General features: G+C 38.1%; 1 protein-coding gene across 4 annotated transcripts in view; it reads left to right on the forward strand.

Annotated features, from left to right (window-relative positions):
• The window catches only part of HEPH (hephaestin), an 83,152-nt gene extending 57,239 nt beyond the window's left edge, over positions 1–25,913 (forward strand). For all 4 annotated transcript variants that reach the window (XM_008049319.1, XM_008049320.2, XM_008049321.2 and 1 more), the window contains 6 exons: positions 14,365–14,471; positions 15,404–15,623; positions 18,227–18,366; positions 19,569–19,731; positions 22,866–22,910; positions 24,979–25,913. In XM_008049319.1, the coding sequence (XP_008047510.1) occupies positions 14,365–14,471; positions 15,404–15,623; positions 18,227–18,366; positions 19,569–19,731; positions 22,866–22,910; positions 24,979–25,208 (905 nt within the window). In that variant the 3' untranslated portion in view covers positions 25,209–25,913. The remainder of the gene's footprint in view (positions 1–14,364; positions 14,472–15,403; positions 15,624–18,226; positions 18,367–19,568; positions 19,732–22,865; positions 22,911–24,978) is intronic.
• The last annotated feature ends 554 nt before the right edge of the window (positions 25,914–26,467 follow it).

The raw sequence follows: 26,467 nt of genomic DNA on the forward strand, positions 1-26,467 counted from the left end.
ACTTTCTTATAGCATTATAATTGTTCAAGGTCACCTTATGAGTGAGAACATATGGAACTCAGTTCTTTGTTTCTGTGATAAATCACTGAGTATGATCGACTCCAAATCATCCAATTTGCTGCAAAGTTCATATATTTGTCCCTCTTTATGGCTGCATAATATTCCATTGTGTATATGTACCACATTTTTTATCCAGTCCAGCTTCAATGGGCAACATGGTTGGTTCCATGTTTTTGCTATTGTGAATAGAGCTGCAACAAACATACATGTGCAAGTATCTTTTTCGTAGAATAATTTGAATTCCACCGGGTATATTCCCAATAGGGGAATTGCAGGGTCATATGGAAGGTCAATTTCTAGTTCTTTCAGAAATTGGCACACTGTCTTCCAAAGAGGTTGTACTAGTCTGCATTCCCACCAGCAGTGTAAAAGCATTCCTTTTTCTCCACATCCTTGTCAGCATCTGTTGTTGTTTGTTTTATTAATGATGGTCATTCTTACAGGGGTTAGGTGGTATCTCAGTGAGGTTTTGATATGCATTTCTCTGATGATGAGTGAGGCTGAGCAGTTTTTCATGTGTCTGATGGCTGCCCGTATATCTTCTTTTGAGAAGTGTCTATTCATGTCTTCTGCCCACTTTTTAAAGGGGCTGTTTGTTTTTTTCCTTTTGGTGTGTTTGAATTCCTTGTAGATCCTAGATGTTAGGCCTTTGTCAGATATACAGTTGGCAAATATTTTTTCCCATTCTGTCGGCTGTCTCCCTGCTCTCTTGATGGTTTCTTTGGCTTTGCAGAAGCTTGTTAGTTTAATGAGGTCCCACTTGTCTATCTTGTCTTTTATGGCCTGGGCACTTTGGGTTTTGGTGAGGAATCGGCTACCAGTTCCAACTTCCATAGCAGTGTCTCCTGCATTTTCTAAGGTTCTTACAGTTTGAGGTATATGTTTAGGTCTTTGATCTATTTAGAGTTAATTTTTGTGTATGGTGATAGGTAGGGGTCCTGTTTCAATCTTCTGCATGTGTTCAGCCAGTTTCCCAGCACCATTTACTGAATAGGTTCTCCTCTCCCCAGTGGTTGTTGTTGGTGGCTTTGTCAAAGATGAGTTGGTTGAGCAATTGAGGCTTTGCTTCCGGAATCTCTATCCTGTTCCATTGGTCTATGTGCCTGTTCTTGTACCAATACCAGGCTGTTTTGACCGTAGCCTTATAGTTAGGTTTGAAGTCTGGAAGTGTGATATCTCCTGCTTTGTTTCTTTTGCTAAGGATTGTTTTGGCTATTTGTGGTGATTTATGTTTCCATATAAATTTCTATATTGTCATTTCCAGGTCTGAGAGGAATGATGTTGGTAACTTAATGGGTATTGCATTGAGTCTGTAGATTGCCTTTGGTAGGATGGACATCTTAACAATGTTGATTCTTCCTATCCATGAGCATGGGATATTTTTCCATTCGTTTGTGTTTTCTTGGATTTCTTTGAGGAGTGCTTTGTAATTCTCATTGTAACGATCTTTCACTTCTCTGGTTAGGAAGATGCCGAGGTATTTCATTTTTTTTTTGGTGGCTATTGTGAATGCAGTTGTGCTTTTATTTGGGTCTCTGCTTGCTTGTTGTTGGTGTATATGAATTCAACTGTCTTTTGCACATTTATTTTGTACCATGAGACTTTACAAAAGTCCTTTATCAGTGCAAGGAGGTTTTTGACAGATTCTCTTGGATTTTCACGGTATAAGATCATATCATCAGCAAAGAGAGATAACTTGACTTCCTCTTTTCCTATTTGGATATCCCTGATTTCCTTCTCTTGTCTGATTGCCTGAGCTAGGACTTCCAACACAATATTGAACAAGAGGGGTGAGAGTGGGCAGACTTGTCTTGTTCCAGTTTTCAGGGGAAATGTTTCCAGTTTCTGTCCATTTAGCAATATGTAAGCTGTGGGTTTGTCATAGATGGCGCTTACTATTTTGAGATAGGTTCCTACTATACCTACGTGTTTGAGGGTTTTTATCAAGAAGGGATGCTGGATTTTATCAAAAGCTTCTTCTGCATCTAATGAGATAATCATGTGGTTCTTGTTTTTACATCTGTTCATGTATTTAGTGACATTTATGTTCTTGCAAATGTTGAACCAGCCCTGCATCCTGGGAATGAAGCCTACTTGGTCATGGCGGATGATTTTTGAGATGTGTTTTTGTATCCAATTTGCTAGAATCTTGTTGAGGATTTTTGCATCTATGTTCATAAGGGATATTGGCTTGTAGTTCTCTTTCTTCATTGACTCTTTACCCTGTTTGGGTATCTGTGTGATGTGAGCTTTGTAAAATGATTTTGGGAGAATTCCATCTTTCTCAATTGCCTGGAATATTTTCAGTAGAATTGGTATCAGTTCCTCCTTGTATGTTTTGTAGAATTCTGCTGGAAAGTCATCTGGTCCAGGGTTTTTGTTTAGGTAGTCTTCGTATGACAGTCAATTTCCTGGGTTGTTATTGGGCTATTTAGTATCTCAATGTCTTCTTGTTTTAACCTGGGGAGGTTGTGTGATGTCAGAAAGTGTTCCATTTCATTTAGGTTATCAAGTTTGTTTCCATAAAAGTGTACATATTAATCTCTGATAATCCTTTGTATTCCTTCGAGGTTGGTTGTGATTTGATCTTTTGTATTTCTACTTGGGTTTATTTGGGCTTTCTCTCTCTTTTTCTTGGTCATTCTGGTTAGAGGCCCATCAATCTTGTTAATTCTTTCAAATAATCAGCTTTTTGTTTTGTTGATTTTTTTCTATAATATTTTTGTCTTCTATGTTCCAAATTTGGGTTCTTATTTTTGTGATTTGGATTATTCTGCTAAAGTTGGGGTTTTAGTGGTCTTCTCTTTCCAGTTCCCTTAGGTGATTTGTTAGGCTCTCTACTTGTGATCTTTCCATTTCCTTGATGTGTTTTCGTAGAGATATAAATTCCCTTCTGAGAACTGATTTCATGGCATCCCAGAGGTTTTGGTAAGATGTTTCTTCATTTATATTTGTTTCCAGTAATCTTTCAATTTCTTCTCTGATTTCAGTGATGATCCATTCGTTGTTCAACATCATGCTGTTTAGTGTCCATGTCCTTGTGGGCTTTGGGAACGTGTTGTTGGTTTTGATATTTATTTTTATTCCACTGTGGTATGAGAATGTTCATGGCAAGATTTCAACCTTATGGAACTCGTTTATGCTTGATTTATGGCCAAGGATGTGATCAATCTTGGAGTTGGTTCCATGTGGTGATGAGTAGAGTGTATATTCTGTGGTTGTTGGGTGGAATAATCTGTTGGTATCTACTAAGTCCATTTGGTCAGGTGTCTAGTTTAGATTCTGGATCTCCTTGTTGATTTTTTTGCTTCAATGATCTATCTATGGCTGTCAGTGGGGTATTCAAGTCCCCTGCTATAATACTGTTAGAGTCAATATTGTTTTTAGTTTATTTAGTAGTTGCTTTATAAATGCTGGTGATCGGTGTTGGGTGCATATATGTTTAGGATGAATATTTCTTGTTGATAGATTGAATCTTTTATCATTATGTAGTGTCCCTTTCCATCTTTTTAAATTTTTGATAACTTAAAGTTGTTTTGTCTGATATTAAAATTGCAACTCCTGCCTTTTTTTGTGATCCATTTGCCTGGAAACTCATTTTCCATCCTTTAACTTTGAGTCTGTGTGCATCCTTTGTAGTGAGATGAGTCTCCTGGATGCAGCAAATAATGGGATCATAGTTTTTTGTCCAGTTTGCTATTCTGTGTCTTTTCAGTGGTGCATTTACTCCATTCACATTCAGGCTGATTATTGGAATGTGATTGCTTATCCCTGTCATGAGGTTCTTATAAAGTTTTTTCTTTGCTTGCTTGTTTTCTTTTGGCTTTGAGGTTAGCGTATGCATGTGTTTTCAAGTTTCTTGTTGTGCTGTATTCTCTGTTGATTCTGTGCTCTGCTGTTCTCTTGGTAAGTGTATAGTGATTCTTTTTTTTTCTTCTTTCTTTTGTGCTTAATACCTTTTTAAGTGTCTCCTGTAGAGCTGGTCTGGAAGCTGCATAATCTCTTAGGGATTGGTTGTCTGGGGAGGATTTTCATTCTTCATCACTGAGGAAGCTGAGCTTGGCTGGATAGGAAATTCTTGGTTTAAACTACTTATCTTTGAGGACTTTGAATATATGGCTCCAATACCTTCTTGCTTGTAGTGTTTTTGCTGATAAGTCTGCTGCTATTCTGATTGGTTTTCCCTGGTAGGTAGTCTGACCTTTCTCTCTTCCTGCCTTTAGGATTTTTTCTTTTGTGCCTACTTTGTGTAGGTGAATTGATATGTGTCTAGGGGTTGGTCTTCTCATTTGATGTCTTGTAGGGGTTATCTATATCTCTTGTGCTTGGCTGGTCACATCTCTGGTGAGATGGGGAAAGCTTTCTTGTATTACCTCCTGGAATTATTGTTCCAAGTTGTTCTCATTTTCCCTTTCTTCTTCTGGGATACCAGTCAGGCATAGGTTCAGCCTCTTGATATAATCATACATCTCTTGTAGGCTTTGTTCCTTCTTTCAGAGTCTTTTTCTATGTTTTTTACAGATCGGGTTAATTCCATGTTCTGGTCTTCATGTTCTGAGATTCCTTCTTCAGCTAGATTGATTCTGCTTTCCATGCTTGTCATCTTGTTATTTATTTCCTGGATGGAGTTTTTTATTGCCAGAATCTCTGCTACAAGTTCTTTCAGTGTTGCATCTTGTCTTTCTTGAGTCTTATTCACTCCTTCCAACCATTCCCTGATCCCTGTTGTGTTCTGGGGCCAGTGATTTGGTGACTCCCATTGTTTGGACACCAAGGTCTGATTTCTCAGGAGTTTTCTCTCTGGTGGACTTGGAATTGCCTGAGGTCTTCCTTTGACTTTTCCTTATTTGTGACAGATATCTTGTTTGTTTGGTTTTTTTTTCTCTTTAGTTCTGGTATTCAGTGTCAGTGGGGGAGGCTTTCCCTTCTGATGTTTGCTCAGTCCTCTATTCTTCCGTGATCAAGGCTCTGGATTTGTTCTATTTTGAAATAGGATGGTGGATGGGAAGCTTTGCTGTCTATTGTAGTTTTTTGAAATCTGAGTAAAGTGGGGCACGGGGTGCTAGGAATCAGATGCTACTTGCAATTCAACATGTTCACATATTGTGGTATGTTCTTCCTGAGATCCCCTCCCCACCACCACTCTATATGATGATGCAAAGCAGAAACCAACCCACAGCACAAAATAATCTGCAATAATAACAAAGCGAGATGAAACAAACCACAACAGGAAAACCCCAAGAAAACCAAGCATACACACACATACCTAGTATGAAGTAAATAGAGAAGAAAGACAAGAAGACCAAAGGGGGGAGAATAAGGAAACAGAAAAACATAGGAAAAAAATGGTGGGGGGATTCAGGTGGAACCCTTACACCTCACACGTATATTGACACATCTCTTAAATTGTAATATATATACCCCAGAAGAGCAAAAGAGCAAAATCCAACAGCAAAATCAAAAGATGAATACTGATTTATAAACACACATAGACAGAGGATGACAAGTAAAACCAGAAAGAAAAGGAGAAAAAAAGAAAGACAACAAAGTTGGGAGGGGATGCAGTTCAAAGCCTCACATACACATTCATGCACAAAGGAAAAATATTTTAAAAACGGATGAACTAACAAACAGTGAGGAAATTTTTAAAATTAAAAAATAATTGAAAATTTAAAAAAAAACAAAATAGAACAAAACAAAAAACAAAAACAGAGACAAGAAAACCTGTCCTCTTGTGGCAGACTCTGTAGTTGTTCTTCTAATCAGATCTCCCCTGCAGAGCCACCTCTTTCACTCTTTCCTCAGGGAGTGGTATGGGGAAGGGGGAGGGGCAGTGAGGTGGGTGAGATTGTGGTCCTCCCCTCCCACTCTCCTATGGTCAGGGAGACCTCTGGTGGGGATATACAGGATAGTCTCTTCCCCAGGTATGAACTCTCATGAGGTTGCCCCAGCTAGGCTTATCCTGGAATGGTTACTCCTATTGGGACTGATGTCCAGGCTCCATCTAGGTTTGCCCCTCTCAGTCATGGCAGTTATGTGGGTCTGACATTCAGAGGATTGCTGGGGAGCAGGGTGTTTGTGTCAGCCAGGACTCACCACTGATCTCTTTGGAGTTCTTCCTCGTCCTTTTCTGGCCACACCCTTTGTCCCTCAGTTGGCTCAGGGTAGGGGATGGGGTGCCTGGAACTCAGCACTTTCAGGTCCCTCCGAAGTTTGTGCTTTCAGGATATTTCCTCTGGACCACAACCCAGTCCTGAGTAGTTGATCTGCCATTCACAGACCACAATCCAGCCCTGAGTAGTTTATCTGTCATTCACAGAGATCAACTCTTTGGGTTGCCATTGGCAGCCCCTTCCAGTACCTTGTTAGGTCTCTCTCCTAATTCAATGCTAAGTGAGAGCCTGGGGCAATTGTTTGTTGCTTAGGCAATAGATTGGAGACTGGTGGGGGGAGTTGGGTGGAGCAATGCAAATTTCTGCCTGGAAAATGGCTGTGGCAGGGCTGCTCCTTATCAGGCATGTATTTCTCTCTCTGGATTCCCCCATGCTCTTTCTCCAAAAATCAAATCCTCCGCTCTAGCCGCTCTGGTATGCCAGGTGATGATGTGCACCAGGCATCAGGTGCTGGAAATCAGCTGAATTCAGCAGGCTTGTCTCAGGAGCGTTCCTGCAGCAGACGTTTCTGCGGTGTTCTTGGGAGCTGAGCTCTAATTTCAGGGCGATGGGAGCTTGCAGTCGCCCTCAGAGGGGGACCCGGGGGTGTATCCCCTCAGATGGACCTTCACGCTCCCACCAGTGCCTGCCTACTCACGTGGAGAGTCCCTATTGTCACTAGCCGCCATCCTAAGCTCCTTCCTTGTAATAATTTTTTACTTAAAGTTGATTTCTTCTTATGTTACTGCAGCCACTTCAACCTTTTATTGGTTATTCTTAATTATATGGCATATTATTTTCCATTCTTTCATTTTAATCTATTTGCGTTTTTGTATCTAAAGTAATTCTCTTATAGACAGCATATGATTGGGTCAAGTTTTAAAAAATTTATTGTGTTAATTTCTGCTTTCGTAAGGAGGGTTTAATCCACCTACATTTTATATAATTACTGGTAGAAAAAGACTTGCTTCTACAATTGTGCTATTTGTGTTATGTATGTCTTATACCACTTATTGTCTCATTTCTCTACTACTTTCATTTTTTTAGTTGCTTTTTTTGTAGGAGGCTGTTTAATTCCTCTCTCATTTCCTTTTGTATATATATTTTTAGACTTTTCTTTGTGTCTATTATTGGAATAACATTTACTGTTTTAAATTTATAACAGTATATCAAATTAATGACAATTGTACTTCAAATAATATATATATTTTGCTCATATACAGCTTTCCCTGTCTTTATGTTGTTGCTTTTATGAATTATGTTTTTATACATTGTGTACTCAATAATGTAGAGCTATAATTATTGTTTATGCATTTGCTTGTTAAATTATGTAGGAAAAAAGTAGTGGTGTTACAAACCAAAATTACAGTAGTATTCGTGTTATATTTGCTTATGTAGTTACCTTTAATGGAGGTCTTATTTCTTCATATTGCTTCAAGTTACTATCTAGTGACCTTTCATTTCAATATGAAGATCACCCTCTAGTATCTTACAAGACAAATCTAGTGGTGCAAAACTTCCTCTAGTTTGTTTAACTGGTAACATCTTAATTTCTCTCAAATTTTTAAAGGAATAGTTTGTCACATAGAATTGTTAGTTGGCAGGTTTTCTTTTCTTTCAGCATTTTAAGTCTATCAGCTCACTTTTTTCTGGCCTCTGTGGTTTCAGAGGAGAAATCAGCTATTGATCTTACTGAGATCCTACATGTGACAAGTCTCTTTTTTTGCAGCTTTTGAGATTCTATTTTTTTTTTAACAGTTAAATTGTAACATTCTTTGGGGGTGAATATACTTTAGCTTATCTTACTTTGAGTTACTTGAACTTCTTGGAAGTGTAGATTCATATTTCTAAAAAATAAATCTTGGAAATATTCATCTATTATTTCTTCAGGCATTTTCCTTTTTCTTTATCTTTCTCTTCTTTGACTCCCGTAATGTATATAGTAATCTGCTTGATGTTATTCTACTGGTTCTTTATGCTCTGTTCACTTTCCTTCACTTTTTATTTCCTTCTGCTCCTTAGACTGGATATTTTCAATTTTCCTATCATTTAATTCACTGATTCTTCTGAATGCTCAAATCTGCTATTAAATTTCCCTAGTGATTTTTAAGTTTCAATTGTTATATTGTTCAGTGCCAGAATTTCTGTTTGGTTCTTTTAAACTTATTGATCTTCTGATTTTGTTCATACATAGTTTTTAAAAAGTTTTCTTTAGTTTTTGTCCATGTTTCCTAAGTTATTTGAGTGTATTTAAACAAATGTTATAAAGTACTTATTTCAGTGGAGTTGTGGCAACAAAAGTCAGGTTAGGTGGACCAAAAAGTGGAAAGAAGGTATGGAAGTGAAAATAGGGAGTATCAACAATTTTTTAAGTGAATGGTTTCACTTTTTATGCATTCAGTTATCTATGGCCAACCACAATCTGAAAATATTGAATAAAAATTCAAAAAATAAACAATGCATAAATTTTAAGTTGTGCAGTATTCTGAGTAATATAATACAGTCTCACACTATTTTCTCTGGTATGTGAATCATTTCTTTGTCCAGTGTATCCACAGTGTATATGTCTTAGTCATCAATCATATTGACTATCATATTAACACAATGCTTGTGTTTAAGTACCCCTTATTTTACCTAACAATGACCCCAAAGTACAAGAATAGTGAGGCTAGCAATTTAAATATGCCAAAAAGAAGCCATAAAGTGCTTATTTTAAGTGAAAAGATGAAAGTTCTTGAATTATTAATAAAAATTGTATGCTGAGATCTATGGTAACAATGAATCTTATATCCATAAAATTTGCAAAGAGGGGGAAAACAAGATTCATGCTAGCTTTGCTGAAGTACCTCAAACTGCAAAAGTTATGGCCTCATTGTGTGCTGTTTAGTTAGAATGGAAAAGGTATTAAATTTGTAGATGGAAGACATGAACAGAAATGTGTTCCAATATACAACAATTGGGTTCAGTACTATCTGCACTTTCAGGCACCAACTGGGGGTGTTGGAAGGTATCCCTTATGGATAAGGTTTACAGTAAGAAAGGTTTGCAGATTTCACTTTACAGTAAGAAGGGGTTGTAGATTTTAAAATGGAGTGATTAGTGTTCTCTTCTGATGGTTTCAGTCTTCTGATTTATATCCAAGGCAAGGCCGTAAGTGTTGTGGAAGTGGGAGGTGGCTAAGGTAGGAGGTTTGAAGAAAAATAAAAATGTATGATGTTGTTTATTCAGAAGATGGTTAAATAGGCTTTTCTGGAAATAGAATACACTTCTGCACAGTGAAGAAACGGTCAAGTGCAAATACCATGACACAGAAATAGAGGGTATTTGAAGAAAATGGTGGAGATAGTGTGACTCTAACATACTGAGAAAGATGAAGGATAGTACAAAATGAGTTTGTAGAGGTAAACAAGAAAAAATGAGATCATGCAGAGCCTTGCACGCCGTGGTAGGTAATTTTGATTTTATTTTAATCATAATGGGAGGCTGTTGTAGAGATGTGATATGGTTAACTTTGTATTTTAAAAATATTACATTTGTTACTGTGTAGAGCACATGTTATGAGAGGGACCAGATAGGTAGCTACTGTTGTTGTCCAAGTGACAGAAGATGATGGTATAGACTACAGTGGTAGCAGTGGAGATGAATAGAAGTGGATAGATATGAGATATATTTTTCATGTCGATATTCAGAACTTGTAGATGGATGTGAGATATGAAGATGTGAAATAAATCAAAGATAACTATTGCATTTTTGGCTTGAATAATTGGTGGCACATTTACCAGATAAGTAAGACTAAAAGAGGTGCAGATTTGGAAGAGCGGTTAAAGATTTGTTTTGAATATGTCGACTTTGAGACAAAAATTAGATGAATGGAAGGACCAAGTAATAACGGAGTCTGGAACTCAGTAGAGAAGTTGAAAGGAAGTCCATGTAAACAAAACATGTTCAAAGGTACAGAGTTTTGAGAGTATGGGGTATGTCCAGAGGTGAACAAGTAGTTAAGTTTGGCCAGTGTATATTTTACAGAAGTAGGAAGAATAACAGACAAGATAGGTCAGGGCTGAGTTAGGGAAGGCTTAGGTGCTTAGAGGAAGTATTTGGAGTTTATTCTTTGACTATTAGAAAGCCATTAGATGTTTCTGAACAGAGGAGAGACATGAACAAAGAAAAGTTTTGGAAAGATTAATATGGCATAGCCAAAACAACTTTACTGAAGAAGAAAAAAGTTGGAGATCTCACACTTACTGGTTTCTAAACTTACTACAATGCACATTTATTAAGACTGTGGTACTAGCATAAGGATAGACAAATCAATAAAATAGAATTGAGGGTCCCACCCTTATGGAAATTGGAACTGGCAACCAATTCCTGATCAAAACTCCAAAGGCCCATGCCATACGAGATAAGACAGACAAGTGGGACCTCATCAAACTGAAAAGCTTCTGCAAGGCCAAATAAATCATCAAGAGAGTGGAGAGACAGCCCACAGACTGGGAAAAAATACTTGCCAATTGTATATCTGACAAAGTCCCAATATCTTGTATCTGCAAAGAACTCAAACATGCTGAAAAGAAAAAAAAAACAAACCAAACAAGCAGCCCTATTACAAAGTGGGCAAAAGATATGAATAGACTCTTCTCAAAAGAAGACATATGAGCAGCCAACAGATACATGAAAAAATGCTCAGCCTCACTAATCATCAATGAAATACAAATTAAAACCACACTGAGATACCACCTAACTCCAGTCAGGATGGCCTTTCCTCAATAACTCTAAAAACAACAGATGCTGGAGAGGTTGTGGGAAAAGGGAACACTTCTATACTATTGGTGAGAGTGTAAACTAGTACACCTTCTGTGGAAAACAGTCTGGTGGTTCCTAGGTGATCTAAAAGCCAACCTTCCATATAACTCCACCATCCACCTTCTGGGAATATACCCAAAGGAACTCAAATCACTCTATAAAAAAGATACCTGCACATGCATGTTTATTGCAGCATTATTCACAATAGCAAAAATATGGAACCAAACATGCTGCCCATTGAAAGAGGACTGGATAAAAAAATGTGGTGCAATGTATGTTTATTGCAGCATTGTTCACAATAGCAAGAACATGGAACCAACTGTGCTGCTCAACAAAAAAGGACTGAATAAAAAAATGTGGTACATATACACAATGGAATATTATGCAACCATAAGGAAGAACAAAATCATGAACTTTGCAGCAATCTGGATGGCATTAGAGTTTATAATACTGAGTACTGAGCGATCTTTCACAGAAACAAAGATCTGAGTATCACACGTCCTCACTCATAAGTGAACCTTGAACAACTACTGTAATACTATAAGAAAAGGATTGACAGTAGCAGGAAACTGTGGGGAATGGGGACGGAGAGGTGGGATTGACAGTAGTCGATATCTGCCTGGGGAAAGGAGGACACACCTTGTCAACAAGGGTACCTGCACAATAAATATTTGTATCCGTAACCCTGAATTGTACCCTACAATTTTAAAATAAAAATTTTAAAAATATGGTGCATATACACAGTTGAATATTACACAGCCATAAAGGACAAAATTATGAACTTCACAGCAACTTGGATGGGCTTAGAGTCTATAATACTGAATGATCTATCACAGAAACAAAGAACTGCATACAAGTTCTCATTCATAAGTGGATCTTGAACAATTATAATACTACAAGAAAGGTATTGGCAGTAGTGGGAAACTGCCAGGGGAGTGGGGGGGGGCATACCTAGTCAGCAAGGGTACTTGCATAATGAACATTTGTATACCTAACCCTGAATTGTACCCCACATCTTTAAAATTTAAAAAATTTAAAAAGAAAGAATTGAGTGTCCAGAAATAGACCTTCACCTTTATGATCATTTGATATTAAACAAGAATGCCAAGACCATTCAATGAAGAAAGAATAACAAATGGCACTGGGATAACTGAATATTGACATGAAAAGTGATGGAATTGCTCCTTTATATTACAACATATATAAAAATCAACTCAAATGGATCAAATACATAAATTTAAAAGATAAAATTTCTCTTGGAAGAAAACAAAGGAGAAAATTTTCATAATCTTGGATTAAACAATACTTTCATAGGTACACCACCAAAAGTACAAGTAAACAAATACATTGCACTATTTCAAAATTAATAACTCTTATGCTTTAAAGGACACCATAAAGATGTGAGAAAATTTGGCAATTATATATCTGATAAGGAGCTTGTATCCAGAATATATAAACAATTATAGCTCAAGATCTTTGTTGTTTGACAATAACAAATAACCCTATTAAAAATGATGATATAGGTATAGGATTTGAATAAACATTTCTCCAAAGAAGATATTAAAAATGACCGATAAGCACAAGAGAAGATGTTTAATATTACTAGCCATCAGAGAGATGCAAACCAAAACTGCGAAGACATAACATTCTTACTTGCTAGTATAACTAAAATAAAAAATTTATAAAGCAAACTATAATTATTTTTTCATGAGGGTATTGAGAAATTGAAACGCTCATATCCTGCTGGCAAGGTTGCAAAATGGTGCAGCTGCTTTGAAAAGTAGTTGGGCAATTCGTTAAATGGTTAAACACAGAGTACTATATAACTTGAAAGTTTCACTCCTAGGTCCATACCCAAGATAAATGAAAGCTTATGTCCACAAAAACACTTTTTCACAAATGTTGACAGCGTTATTCAAAATAGCTAAAAAGTGGAAATGACCTAAATGTCCAAATGGATATAGTCATACAATGAAATATTATGTGGCAATAAAAAGTATTTAAGTACTGATACATTACAACATTGGTGGACTAGGAAAACATTATCCTAATCCACTTGTATACTCAATCCTGAACTGTACCCCACATCTTTAAAATAAAATATATAAAAAAGAAAATATACTGTACAATTCAATTTCTATGAAATGTTCAGAATGGATAAATCTATAGAGATAGAAAGTAGATTGCTATGGGCATGGGTGGGTAGATAAAGAGTGAGAAATGTACAGGTGTTTTTTTATTATTATTTTTTGAGTTGGAGTCTTACTCTGTAACACAGACTGGAGTGCAGTGGCCGCTCCCGGCCACCGCAGCCTCGACCTGCTGGGGTCCGGCGATTCTTCCTGTACAGGTTTTTTTTTTGGTGGTGAGGAGATGTGCTAAAGTAGATTGTGGTGGTGGTTACAAAGTTCTGTGAATATACTAAAAACATTGAATTGAACACTTTAAATAGATGAATTGTATGTTATATAAATTATGTTTCACTAAAGTTGTTATAAAAAAGCATTAGTATAGCACCAATTAGAAGATAGACTTGAGAGGGCAAGACTGGATGCAAAGAGACACATTAGGAGGTTTTGTAATAGCCAGGTTGAGAAAACAAAGGTCTAAATAGGATCAGAGTTGTCAGAACTAGAAGGTGTAGGGGCTGGCTATAAAGTGCATTGTTTAGGTAGAATAAATAAGGTTTGCCATTTGGGTGGATGGTGAATGTATAAAGGTGTGGAAGAAAAGAAGATTAAAGTTTTCAGTAAGTAAGAGAGCAATAATGTCATTTCTAGACACTTGGAAAACAAAATGGGAAATAGGATTGATTTTCAAAGGAGGGAGGTGAGTTTTTAAAAATTTCAGTTTTTGAGGTGCTGTCAGGAAAATCTTTAAAAGATGCCCAAAATCTAATTGAAAATTTGGGATTGGAGCTTGTCAACAAGAGGGGTCTGGCTGGATCTAAGTATTCGAGAGTCATCAATGCATAGTTTGTAATTGACTTCAGAAAGGTGGCAGAAAGTTTCCATGGAGAGAGCGTGGAAAGAGAATAGAAGGAAGTTGGAGACAGGGCCTTCTAGAAACAGTTACCATTAGGAAGCAGCAGTAGGAATAATAGACCAAAACTGAGCCAAAAAGGGAGTAGCATTACTAGCAGAGAGAATAGTAGCAGGGCTGCCTTACCAGAGCATTGAACTTGGGCCTTTAAGAATAGAGAGAGTAAAAAAGAATGGTTGAGGGTGTCCCAAGAGGGAAAAGAGAAAAGTCACAAAAATAAAATGGAGACTGGTGAAATATCCTAAAGGTGCTGGGGCTTGGGGATACCTGAGAGTTGAGATAAATTTTTGACTCTATCCTTTCCTAGGTGAGGTACTCACTTACCAATGGAACATCCCAGAGAGATCTGGTCCTGGGCCCAATGACTCTGCTTGTGTCTCCTGGATCTATTATTCTGCAGTGGATCCCATCAAGGTAAAGACAAGATTGATTGTCTAGAGTTAGGTTTCAGAAATGGGCAAAATACCTAGTAAAAAGAAACTATTGACCAGGTGTAGTATGAAACCCACTCATGAGATACTACAGCTTAAGGCATGGAAGAAATTCTTCAAAAGCTATGCTTATTTTAACAGCCAGGAAGAGGGATGAAGAAAATATTTGTCCTGAAGATTTTCTCCCTTGCCTTTTCATTTTGGATTCTGTAAGGCAATATTTTCTCATTCAAAAGACCTGGGGTTGGTTGTCTGGAGATTGGGCTTCTAGTCCCAAATTTGGTTCTACCACACCTTTGGAATGACTTTAGATAAGTCATTCTGTCTCTGTTTTCTTATCTGGAAAATTAATTTATCTATTTATCTATATATATCTCCAACCAGTCATCAACAATTATTTACTAAGTGCCTACTACGTTTTAGACATTTTACTTGGTTCTTTCGAAGATACAAATGTACGATACGTTTTTCACCTACAAATAATATAGTCTAGTTGAGCAAGAGGGAAATTGGAGAAGGCATACTATGGAAGGTACATGTATTCTGGGTCTTGAAAGCATAATAATAGTATGCCATCAGATAAGGAATATGGTGGGGGAAGGCCATTGCAGGGAAAGAAAACACCATGAAAAAAGATAGTAGGTTGTGAAAATCCTTGGTGGATTTAGAGATCAATGAATACTTTAGCTTAGTTAAAGCATAGGTTAGATAGCATATCTTATTTAAGTCCCATGATGGTTGTGAGAATGAATTCAAATGACATAAACATTTGAATGAATTCAAATGTAAGACATTATAGAGAATTGCTGGGGGGCACAGTAAGCTTGTATGAGAACCTGTTTCCCTGCAAAGCACTGCTACCCAGGAACAACCCCATCTCTTTCTCTCTTCTTGCCCACTTCCTTCCTTTTTCAGGACATGTATAGTGGCCTGGTAGGGCCTTTGGTTGTCTGCCGAAAGGGCATTCTGGAGCCCCATGGAGGACGAAGTGACATGGACCGGGAATTTGCCTTGTTATTTTTGATCTTTGATGAGAACCAGTCTTGGTATCTTGAGGAAAATGTGGCGACCCATGGGCCTCAGGACCATGTTGACCTACAGGATGAAACTTTCTTGGAAAGCAATAAAATGCATGGTTAGTAGAAAATAATCTACTTCTCTTCTAAAGAAGTTTCCACTGGTTGCATGGGGATATTGAAGACCTATTACTACCTAAGGAAACATAATTGCAGAAAGGATGGGAAAGTGGAATGAAGACAAATTGGAAGAAACATTTCCTTTTATTATACATTTATATATACAAAGCAGATATGTGGTTCAGATTATATCAAGTGCCCAGAAAGCAGGAAGCTGACTCTGTAGAGTTATTGTCATGGTGACAACAGCAAATTTAATATTTTAGAGAAGGCAAGATGAACATTTATGACCCTCAATGTATCTGGCAATCTGGCTGCTTAGGGCCCCTCTATTCAAAATTCTGGCTTTAGTTTCCCTATGTTATCTTATTTTTTACTACTCTGAATTTAGGATGCTTTCTAAATGGATTCCAATGTAGACAAATGAAAGACAGCTTGTGTTTTAGTCTGTTTTTAAAACGTTTCAATTTGTAGATGGAATAATTGGAAAAGTGAGCCTCAGAGTGTACCATACTGGATTTATGTTAAATATAAGCTGAAGTGCAGTGGCATGCTCATAGCCACTGCAGCCTCGACCTGCTGGGCTCAGGTGATTCTTCCACCTCAGTCTTGCAAGTAGCTGTAACTACAGGTGTGCGCCACCATGTCCAACTAACTTTTAAAAATTTATTATAGAGACGAGGTCTCGCCAAATTGCCCAGGCTTGTCTCGAACTCCTGGGCTCAGGCAATCCTCTCGCCTCCACCTCCCAAAGTGGATTACAGGTATGAGCCACCGTGCCTAGCAAGATGTAGCTTTGATGGTAACTGTAATGGAATGCAAAAGTATCTCGTCCCACAGATTTTAGCCATTTCTTCTTGATGATGAGATGAGTGATTCATATCAGAACAGATGATTCAGAAACTTTACAAGGTGAACTTTTTAGCTTCTGTCAAATACAAATGGCCCAAGATGGAAAGGAAATGAGGTCTCAGTTAGGACTTGTTAATGCAACTATTTGGCTAATGCCCACTATCATCTGTTTGTTTACCTATTTATCCAAACTCTTCGTGTTTTAATTCAGTTACCTACACATCTAACAGGTGTTTGTTGAGAATGTTCTGAGTGCTAGTACTGGAATATAAATAATAAAATAAAATAAATAATAAATATAAATAATGTTGGAATCTGAAGGGGCAAATAAATAATGTCCCTTCCTTCCCTTCCAGATTCCTGAACCAACTGAGGGAGATGCTTAAGATCAAATGTTTTATTTGTCTTAGAAAGGCATTTGGAAAACTGATTTCATTACTTTTATTACTTTACTATTACATAGAAAGTCATTTGGAAAACTGATTTCAGTTCTGCAATGAAATGAGCATGCTAATTACTCTCTTGCAATAGATAGATTTTTCTACTTTGTCATTGACATGAATGGACAGCAATATCTCTCCCTCTTGGCAGAGGCAGATTTTTACCCACAATGAAGTAGCGAACTAGTTTTGACCCATTTCTGTGGCCACACTGATCAGGGAGGGGGAGAGAGAGAGAAAGAGAGGCGATCTAGAAGAGGCTGAGTTAATCATGTTTAGTTGCTTTTCTGAAATTCGCAGTTTGGTGGGGGTAGACACAAAGAGTATAATGATTGTTTCCCCTCTTGAGGAGTAAAGTGGAAATTACCTTTCCTCTGTGAGAATTTCAGAAGTGGGGTAAAATTGTCCTGGGCAAAGTCTTGGCTGTATGAATTAATATGACAGTGAGTAGCTAAATTTTTTTGGAGCATAGGATGTGGTCTCGGAGGAGACCAATAATAAGGCCCATGCATTAATCATTATTAACTCCCTGAATGTGGCAAGTCTTTTTTTAAAAGTAGTCATTATAGGCTAGGATGTCTACTGGGTGTTCTGAAAAAAATAAAAACTACAAGGAAGCTATAGTACTGTAGTATATACATTCTTTTTCTTGCTTACCAGAAACCTATAGTTTAACTGGGGAATGCCAGCTTCCACACATTAAAAATAGGTAAATGTAGAAGGCAATTTATGATGAGTTCCAATTATTCATACAAACTGTAGTGGAAGAGTTCAGATTTGGATGGGGATGCAGGGAATGAGAGATATGGAGAGGCACTTGGAGAGCAGTAAAGTCTTCTTGGGGGAGGTGAAGGTTTGACTGGGCTTTGACAGGATAGATCAAAGGAGCCAGGATTTCTGAAAGGGAAGCTGAGAAACATAAGAACACAAAGAACATAGATGGACCAAATGGAGGATGGTGAAAAATCACTGTAATTGGAATAAATATATTGAGTGGCAGGAGATGAGTCTAGGAAAATGATATGGAGCTATAATTTGAAGGACCCTGTTGAATGAGCTAAAGAACCAGGGACTTTCTCTTTTGAGCAGAAAGGAACTATTAAAATATCTTAAGCAACAAGGTCAGATTAGTTATTTAGAGAGATCATTCTGACAACATCAATGTGGAAGATGGATTGGAGGGGAGAAGTGGAATAAAGATGAGACAAATTAAGAACCTATTGCTATTGTAGGTAATAGAGACTAGACCTAGTACAGTGACAATAGGAAGTCAAAAGGAGAGATTTAAGACTTTTTTTCTTCTTTTACAGCCATCAATGGGAAACTCTACGCCAACCTCAAGGGTCTTACCATGTACCAAGGAGAACGAGTGGCCTGGTATATGCTGGCTATGGGTCAAGATATTGACCTACACACTATCCACTTTCATGCAGAGAGCTTCCTCTATCGGGTGAGCTGGGAAAAGGTCTAAGTCCCTAAAAGGTGATTAGAGGAGTGCCTTGACAGCCATTGAGGAAGAGGGGAATAGCATGGAACAAGTAATAATCAGTTAAAAGAGCAGAGGTCTAGCACATAAAGGATTGAGTTGAAAATGCTCGTCTGGCTTTATATCCCAGGATCAGTCACTGCCCTCTGGGTTTTAGCTTTCCCTTCTGCTATAGAAGAGAAGAATGGCTCATTTTTTTGGTAAGGAGACTGAAGGAATCAATATTAGCTATTAGTCAAGGGCTTGAGACTCAATTAGCAGTGATTCTAAGAGCAAGGGGTTTCCAAGTAGTATCTTAGAATCTCTGAAAATTTTTATCCCATTATTAGGAAGAGTTTTAATTCAGTAGCAACATAAACAATATAAAGATTTTGAAAATAATCTAGTCTTAGTAAAAAGGGGCAGAGGTGGAGACATTAACATAGGCTTAGAGATCTATAGGTGCTGATAAAGGTGATGGCAAGAAAGGAGAACCTAATTTGAATAAGTTTCTAAAGAAAATATATGACTTATTCCTGTGGATTCAGGCTTAAGCCAAATTCCCCAGATTTGAGCCCACTGAAAAGTATGGGGATACTAGTTTGGGCCCTCTAGAAGAAACTAAATGTCTTTTACTTTGGGCACTTTAAGAAAAGATATGAGGAGACAGTCTCTGCTGATTTAGTTTGTGTGGGTGGCTTCATAGGGAGATGGATAAAGTGGACTTTTTTTTTTTTTTTTGAGTTGGAGTCTCACTCTGTCGCCCAGACTGGAGTGCAGTGACCGCTCCCGGCTACCGCAGCCTCGACCTGCTGGGCTCCGGCGATCCTTCCTTCTCAGCCTTCCGAGTAGCCGGAATTACAGGCATGTGCTACCACGCCTGGCTGATTTTTTTTATTTATTGTAGAGATGAGGTCTCGCTGCCCAGGCGGGTCTTGAACCCGCAGGCTCAGGCAATCCACTCACCTCAGCCTCCCAAAAGCGTGGGATTACAGGCTGAGCCACCGAGCCAGGCTAAAGTGGACTTTTAAAGCCACTTTAGTGGTAGTAGTAGTAATCTCACTGGCCGAGGAATCTTGGAATCTCATATCCCCGATGTGAACATCACAAAATTTTAGTTCGAGCAAACTCTGACATAATCTCCACACCCTTCACTTCCTCTCCCCCACCCCCAAACTCCCTTGCAGAATGGAGAGAGCTATCGGGCAGATGTGATAGATTTGTTTCCAGGAACTTTTGAGGTTGTGGAAATGGTGGCCAGCAATCCTGGGACATGGCTGATGCACTGCCATGTGACTGACCATGTCCACGCTGGCATGGAGACCCTCTTTACTGTTTTGTCCCAAACAGGTAAGTCCTAATTTCCCAAGGTATGCTATCTTCTAATATTTTATCTAGCCTATAGGAACCAGGTAATACCAAGGAGCCTCTTGTATCTCTACTTCCGATCCTAGAAGCAGCTGATCTTAAGACAGAACTTGGCCCTTCTTTAAGTATTCACCCAACCAATATCTCTCATCTTCCTTTGCCCCCTGACACCTTCCCCTCTGCTAATAACTTTGACAAATGTTGAGATCACATGGGTTACCCCAACTTGAAACTGTTTGGGCTGTATGCATTGATGCCTAGTGCAGGTAAGTTTCCTTTGAAATAAATTTAATTTATATCAGTGTATTTTTTATAATGCATTAGAAACACTTATGTTTCTTTCTTTTTATTTATTTATTTATTTATTTTTATATTTTCATTTTAGATTTGGAATTGCACATGAGTATTTGTTATATGGACATGTTATATAGTGGTGGGGATTGGGTCTCAGGAAATCCATTCCCTAGATAGTGAACATAGTGTCCCATAGGTAGTTTCTGAACCCTAACCCCTTTCTCTCCTCTCCTCTTATTGGTGTCCCTAGTGTCTATTATTTCCATATTTGTGACTATTTAGCTCCGACATATGAGTGAGAATATGTGGTATTTGGTTTTCTGTTTCTGAGTCAGTTTACTTAGGATGATGGTCTTCAGTTCTATCCATGTTGCTACAAAGAATATGATTTCATTTGTTTTCAAGGTTTCAAAGTATTCCATATATTCCACATTTTCATTATCCACTGATTGATAGGTGACATTTAGGTTGATTCCACATTTTTGCAATTGTGAATTGTGCTGCAATGAGCATGCAGGTGCAGGTGTCTTTTTTATATAATGACCTTTGTTCCTTAGGGTACCTACCTAGTAGTTGTCTCGCTGGATCAAATACTAGATATACTTTTTGTTTCTTGAGTAATATCCGTACTGCTTTTCATAATGCTTGTACTAATTTTCACTCCTGTCAACAGTGTAGGTGTTCTCTTTTCTCCTAAAGCAAATGCAACTAAAAAAAATAAATAAGTGGGACTTAATTAAGCTAAAAAGATTCTGCAGAACAAAGGGAATTATCAACAGAGCAAACAGTCAGCCTACAGAATGGGAGAAGATTTGCTAACTGTACATCTGACAAGAGACTAATATCCAGAATTTACAAATAGCTCAAACAAATCAGCAAAATAAAAGTAAATAATCCCATTAAAAAGTGGGCAAGTTAGCCGGGCTCGGTGGCTCAGCCTGTAATCCCGCACCTTTGGGAGGCTGAGGTGAGTGGATTGCCTGAGCCCGCGGGTTTGAGATCCGCCTGGGCAGCGAGACTTCATCTCTACAATAAATCAATAAATCAGCCGGGTGTGGTAGCGCATGCCTGTAATTTCAGCTACTTGGAAGGCTGAGGCGGAAGGATCGCCGGAGCCCAGCAGGTCGAGGCTGCGGTGACTGCACTCCAGTCTGGGCGACCGAGTGAGACTCCAACTCAAAAAAAAATGTGGGCAAATGACATGAACAGACATCTCTCAAAAGAAGATATACAAATGACCTACAAATACATGAAGAAATGCTCAACATCACTCATAATCAGCGAAATGCAAATTAAAACAACGAGATACCACCTTACAGCAGTCAGAATGGCCATCATTTTAAAAATCAGAAGCACTTACACATCAAGGAATATTGCCGAGTTCCTTTCTGAAGAGAACATTCTAACAGTCACCCTTAATTGACTTATTTTTTTGGGTTGTGAAAGACTGTTATTGTTTATGTGGAGAGGGAATAGCTGGGGTGGCTTCTTTACCTGTCACTCTTTGTTCTTTACCAAGAATGTGGAAAAGCAGGCTATGTTGACTTTTGTGTCTTTGAGTCACTATAAAGTAAAAGTAAAGTGACCTATTGACCTGAGTCTAGCCCCCAACATTATCAACCTTCCAAGAAACTCTATAGAGTCTCCTGGGCTCCACAGAAATCAGTTTTTCCCCTGTGCTTTAAAATAATTCACACTACCACCATTAAAAAATGGTGAGATTGAAGTGGGATTGAAGGGAGTATTCTGGAATTGTCAGCTGGCATTCTGCCAATAGGAATAGAGTGGGAAAATGTCTTTAACAATTCAAACAGACTGAGCAAATCAGGGTGGGGATGCAACTCTGCTGTTTATCCCCAAGAAGGGAGATAAATGATTTTACATTATGATTTCCTGTGTTATTAAAAATATTTCTTCTCTGGCAATCCATGCTGCTAGAATGTGGCTTCCACTTACTACTCAAGTATTATTTCCTAGGACCCAGACAGTTACATAGAATTCTTTGTTGTGTTCTATCAGTACTTAGAACAAAAGTCAAATTATTATTTGATATGCCATCAAAGTACTATAGATTCAAGACAACACATTGCCTCAATATTTAATAATGGGTGATCTTAAATATGAGTTATCCAATATATGAGACCATATTAATACATACTATCAGGGCACATCTATGAGAAAGGATAGTTCATATCTCTCTATGACAATGAGACAGCCCACAAATCTTACCTATTTGCCTTTTTGTTTGCTCATACCTCCCTATAGTCTAATTTCATATTGCTTCAATTCCATATGTTTTAACAGGCCAACAAGAAGGAAGAGTTCAAGATAGATGAGAAAAAGACTAATTGTTGTAGCAAGTTTCCTGATGAGCTAGCAGGGGATGAGAATCAGGGCTAAAATTAAAAATTATAAGACTGGAGGAAACATCTTTATTCTGTAAGAAAAGATAAGGATCAGTGTGTAGGTTTGGGGAGACACCTGACAAAGAATTTTAGCCTTATGGTCACTGCATCCTCTGTGATGGAACAAATAGAATATTCTGCTGAGAGTGAAGGGCAGATAGTAGGGTAAAGGGCTTGAGGAAAATGAACAAAAGTTTTGAAATAGACATTCTCGGGAATGAGAAAAAAATAAATGCCTGGCAGCATTAAAGACTTAGTTGAAGTTGGATACAAAGAATACTAATTTTTATAATTGTGTGTTTTTTTTTCTCTGGCAACATTCAGGATACCAGTCAAAATGTAGGGAAAGTAAAGTTACTGGGGTTTCAGTAGACGATTGCAACACCCTTGGTAAATTTTGCCTTTTCCCCCCCTCAGCACACCTAGGTACCATCACCACCATCACCAAAGAGATTGAAAAAGGTAGGTAGAATGTAGTTGTATGTGTGTGTGTGTGTGTGTGTGTGTGTGTGTGTGTGTGTGACCTTTAACAGATGATACTCATATGATTGAAATGTATATATAAATATACTAGCACAAAGCATCCTGAGATTTCTGTAAGACTTCAGGAGCCAGAGAACCAAGGTTTAGCTTCCCTCGGCAGGTTTATTCTTTCTGACTCCCGCCTTCAGTCTCCTGAGTTGGAGAAAACAAACTCATCCCCAGTTGGAAGTTGCTGTCTTAACTCCCACCTAATGTGTGAGGGGGAAGAAAATTCTAGGATTGAGCATGAAAGAGTTGTAGTGCTGACATGGATTCCCCACTGGAACAGTGTAAGACTAGACCTATGGTTAGGGTCTTCAACAGCTATTTTTATTCTTAGCTCTTTCCCCTTCATTAAAGGAATACCAAGCAACTGAACCTTTGAAATCACCCATTTCTTTCCTTCACGAAAATAGAGATTCTTGTCATATGCAACCTAGGTCCAAGCATATTTGACCTGCTCAAGTTGAAGGAGATATGGCCTGAAGCCCCACTCACTCAGCCTCACCTCACTTCTTCCTAGTCCCTCCAGGGCATACCCTAGTCATGGTTAACAGTTTATGAGATACTTAGGCAGATCATTAGAACTTCTCCAAACACAGATAAAAAACCTCCAGACTAAATTGATGATCTCTGATGTCCCTTTTAGCTCTCATAATTTTCTGAATCATTATTAGTCCAGGGACAAATGAAGTGGATAATAACAACACTACATGGACCTAGGCTGCATAGGATATATATATGTCCAGGCTGTTTTTCAGCTTCTATTTGAACTCATTATATTCCATCTTTTCTCAATTCTGTTAGGACACTCATTTATTCAGTTATACATTTATCAAACAGGTGTCAAGTACCAGGGATATCAAAACAAATAAGACATAGTTGCTATTTTCCAGTATATATAAATGGAATGAGACACAAAAACAATAATCTAAATGCTGAATGCTATGTGTTGTATAAAAAGGGTAAACAATAATTACAGCTAACATTTGTTGTACACTTGCTATATGCTAAGTGCTGTGCTAAATATAAGTCTTAACTCATTTAAATCTTACAATAAACTTCTTTGTTAGGTATGTTATTACCCTCATATTAAAGAGAAAACTGATGGGGAGTGGGGGATTAGGTCACTTGTCTCGAGGTCACACAGAAAGTACATTTTGTGAGAATACAAAGTACAGGTATTTTGGAAACATAGACGAAAGGACCATTAATTGTCTAATTGAAGTGAATAAAACTTTGCTGAGATGTGTAATATTTAAACTGGGGTTAAAAAGATGAGGAGAAGGAGGAAAGTGTGTTTATGCATAGGGAATAGCATAAGCAAAACCTGAAAGAGGATTATTCATTATGGGGAAAAGTAGGTTAGAGCCTGATTGTGTGAGTTGGAATGTCTGGTTTAACAGTTTGAGCTTTATCTGTAGGTTAATTGGTGACCATCAAAAGTTTGTATGCCAGAAACTAACACAATCAGGTATTTTACTTGGAAGTATGTATGAGACATCAGTGTTAATATGCCCCAAAGAGTGAGAGACTAAAGAGCTCAGTAGCAGGTTGTTGTCATGGTCTAATGGTTATGATGAACATTGATAAACTGGATGATCTAGTCAACCTGCTTTCTGGAGTTTCCCTTATTACTTCCAATTCTGCCTTCTGAAATTGTGCAGACCAAGTCCAATTATTTTTTTTTCTACATCATAGGCCTTTAGAAATTTGAGTAAATGTATCAGGAACCTTCCCACTCCAAGTCTTTCCAGGGATTGACTAAGGCCTCAATGATTCCCAAGGACCCTTCTGACCGTAACATTTTGTTTCCTTATTCTCTATAATCTGTCTTCATTAGCTTTTTAAAAAAATATATTATTTATTTATTTTTGGAGGGGATAAGAATAGGTCTGATATGCTATGTGAATGGACTTATTTTTTTAGGAGACAACAAAAAAAGGTAACTCTTTAGAATACTCCCCATCCCAGGATGCTCATTTTTTTCCTTCCTCTATTTTGACAGCAATCTCCAGAGACATCGGAGAAGGCAGTGTGAGAATGCTGGGCATGCAGATCCCAATAAAGAATGTTGAGATGCTGACTTCAGTTTTGATTGGCATGAGTGTCATCCTTCTGCTCATTGCTCTGTGTCTTGGTGGTGTGGTTTGGTATCAATATCGGCAGAGAAAACTGCGACGCAATAGGAGGTCCATTCTGGATGACAGCTTCAAGCTTCTGTCTCTCAAGCAGTGATACCTGGAGCCTGAGGATATCCTCAGGAAGCATATGTGGAATGCACTCCCAGCAGGTCATGGACTAGCAGCTAACCCCACTGTCAAAGGGGCATGGGTGGTGGAGAGGCAGAGGAGGAAATCAAACTTATCTGGGTATTTCTTCATTTATTTATTTTCATGGAAATAGTATGATTTCACCTTTTCTTTAGTTTCTTTGCTCCACTTGGGTACCTGGAGCTAGGTGAGTACCATAGTATGCTATATCACAAATTTCAGCAACTATATTATATCATCTTCTGTTGCTTGGAAGGTCTGGAAAATTCTAGAAAACAATCCTTCTCACAAAGTAGATACCAAGATTAAAAACTCATTGATTAGCTTTCCATTGCTTTTCAGGACCCAGACAAGTTCACTTTGAGCTGAAGCCACATGAGCTGTGACAATAATCCACATCTAAACTAAGGGCTAAGAGGATAGGCATGATGAGGTAGAGTGGGAATTACTAATCCAAATTGAATTTTGATTCTTCTTGGCAGTGAACTGTTTCGGACAAGTGGTAGATGGGTTGTTGCTGATATGACAGTCTACAATATCTGGAGCCAGAAACTCCTCAGAAAACTAGTCTTCCGTTTCTATACCGTGGCCCTGAAGGGAATGTTGAATGGCTTCTCCGTGATCTAGGCAGAAAATCCTGTCTATTAAAGTACTTTTTAGAACACTGAAAGACTGAATTTAATGATTGATTTTGATGGTGCCCATGGCTTCTGTGTCCACAACTGAAATGGAAAATACTTGGGAGAGGGCATAAAGTATGGTGTATGGTGTGTGTCTAAAAGAGTGGTGGGCACCATCCAAGAAAATGAGTTATTCTGTAGCAGACAAAAATTTTCTACACGCTAAGAAAAGTTTCCATAGAGAAAGAACTCTGAGCCTGAACTCAAACCTGTCCCTATTGGGTAAGGATAGGTGGGCACATACTTTGTGGGCCCTTTTTGGCATTGGAAATGTGAGAGGTCTACTTGCAACTTTGGCGGATGCTTTATAAAACAGAATCATTTTCTCTGGTACTTTACAGCAACATTCCTCTGTTACATGTAAGTCTGAGCCTCTGTAAACCTTGGTCAGAGAGCACAGACAAATGATAGCTTAGGGATTGAGTAAAATGGCCTGCCACCACTACAGTATCTATAAAAGTGTACTACATGGCAAGTGAAAAACAAAAGAATCATCAGAAAGAGTATATACTATCAATGAATTACATAAAGTTTTATGCTTCAC

This window comes from Carlito syrichta, unplaced genomic scaffold (assembly GCF_000164805.1).
Source record: "Carlito syrichta isolate Samal-C Ts95f unplaced genomic scaffold, Tarsius_syrichta-2.0.1 Scaffold131954, whole genome shotgun sequence".
Taxonomy (NCBI): Eukaryota; Metazoa; Chordata; class Mammalia; order Primates; family Tarsiidae; genus Carlito; species Carlito syrichta.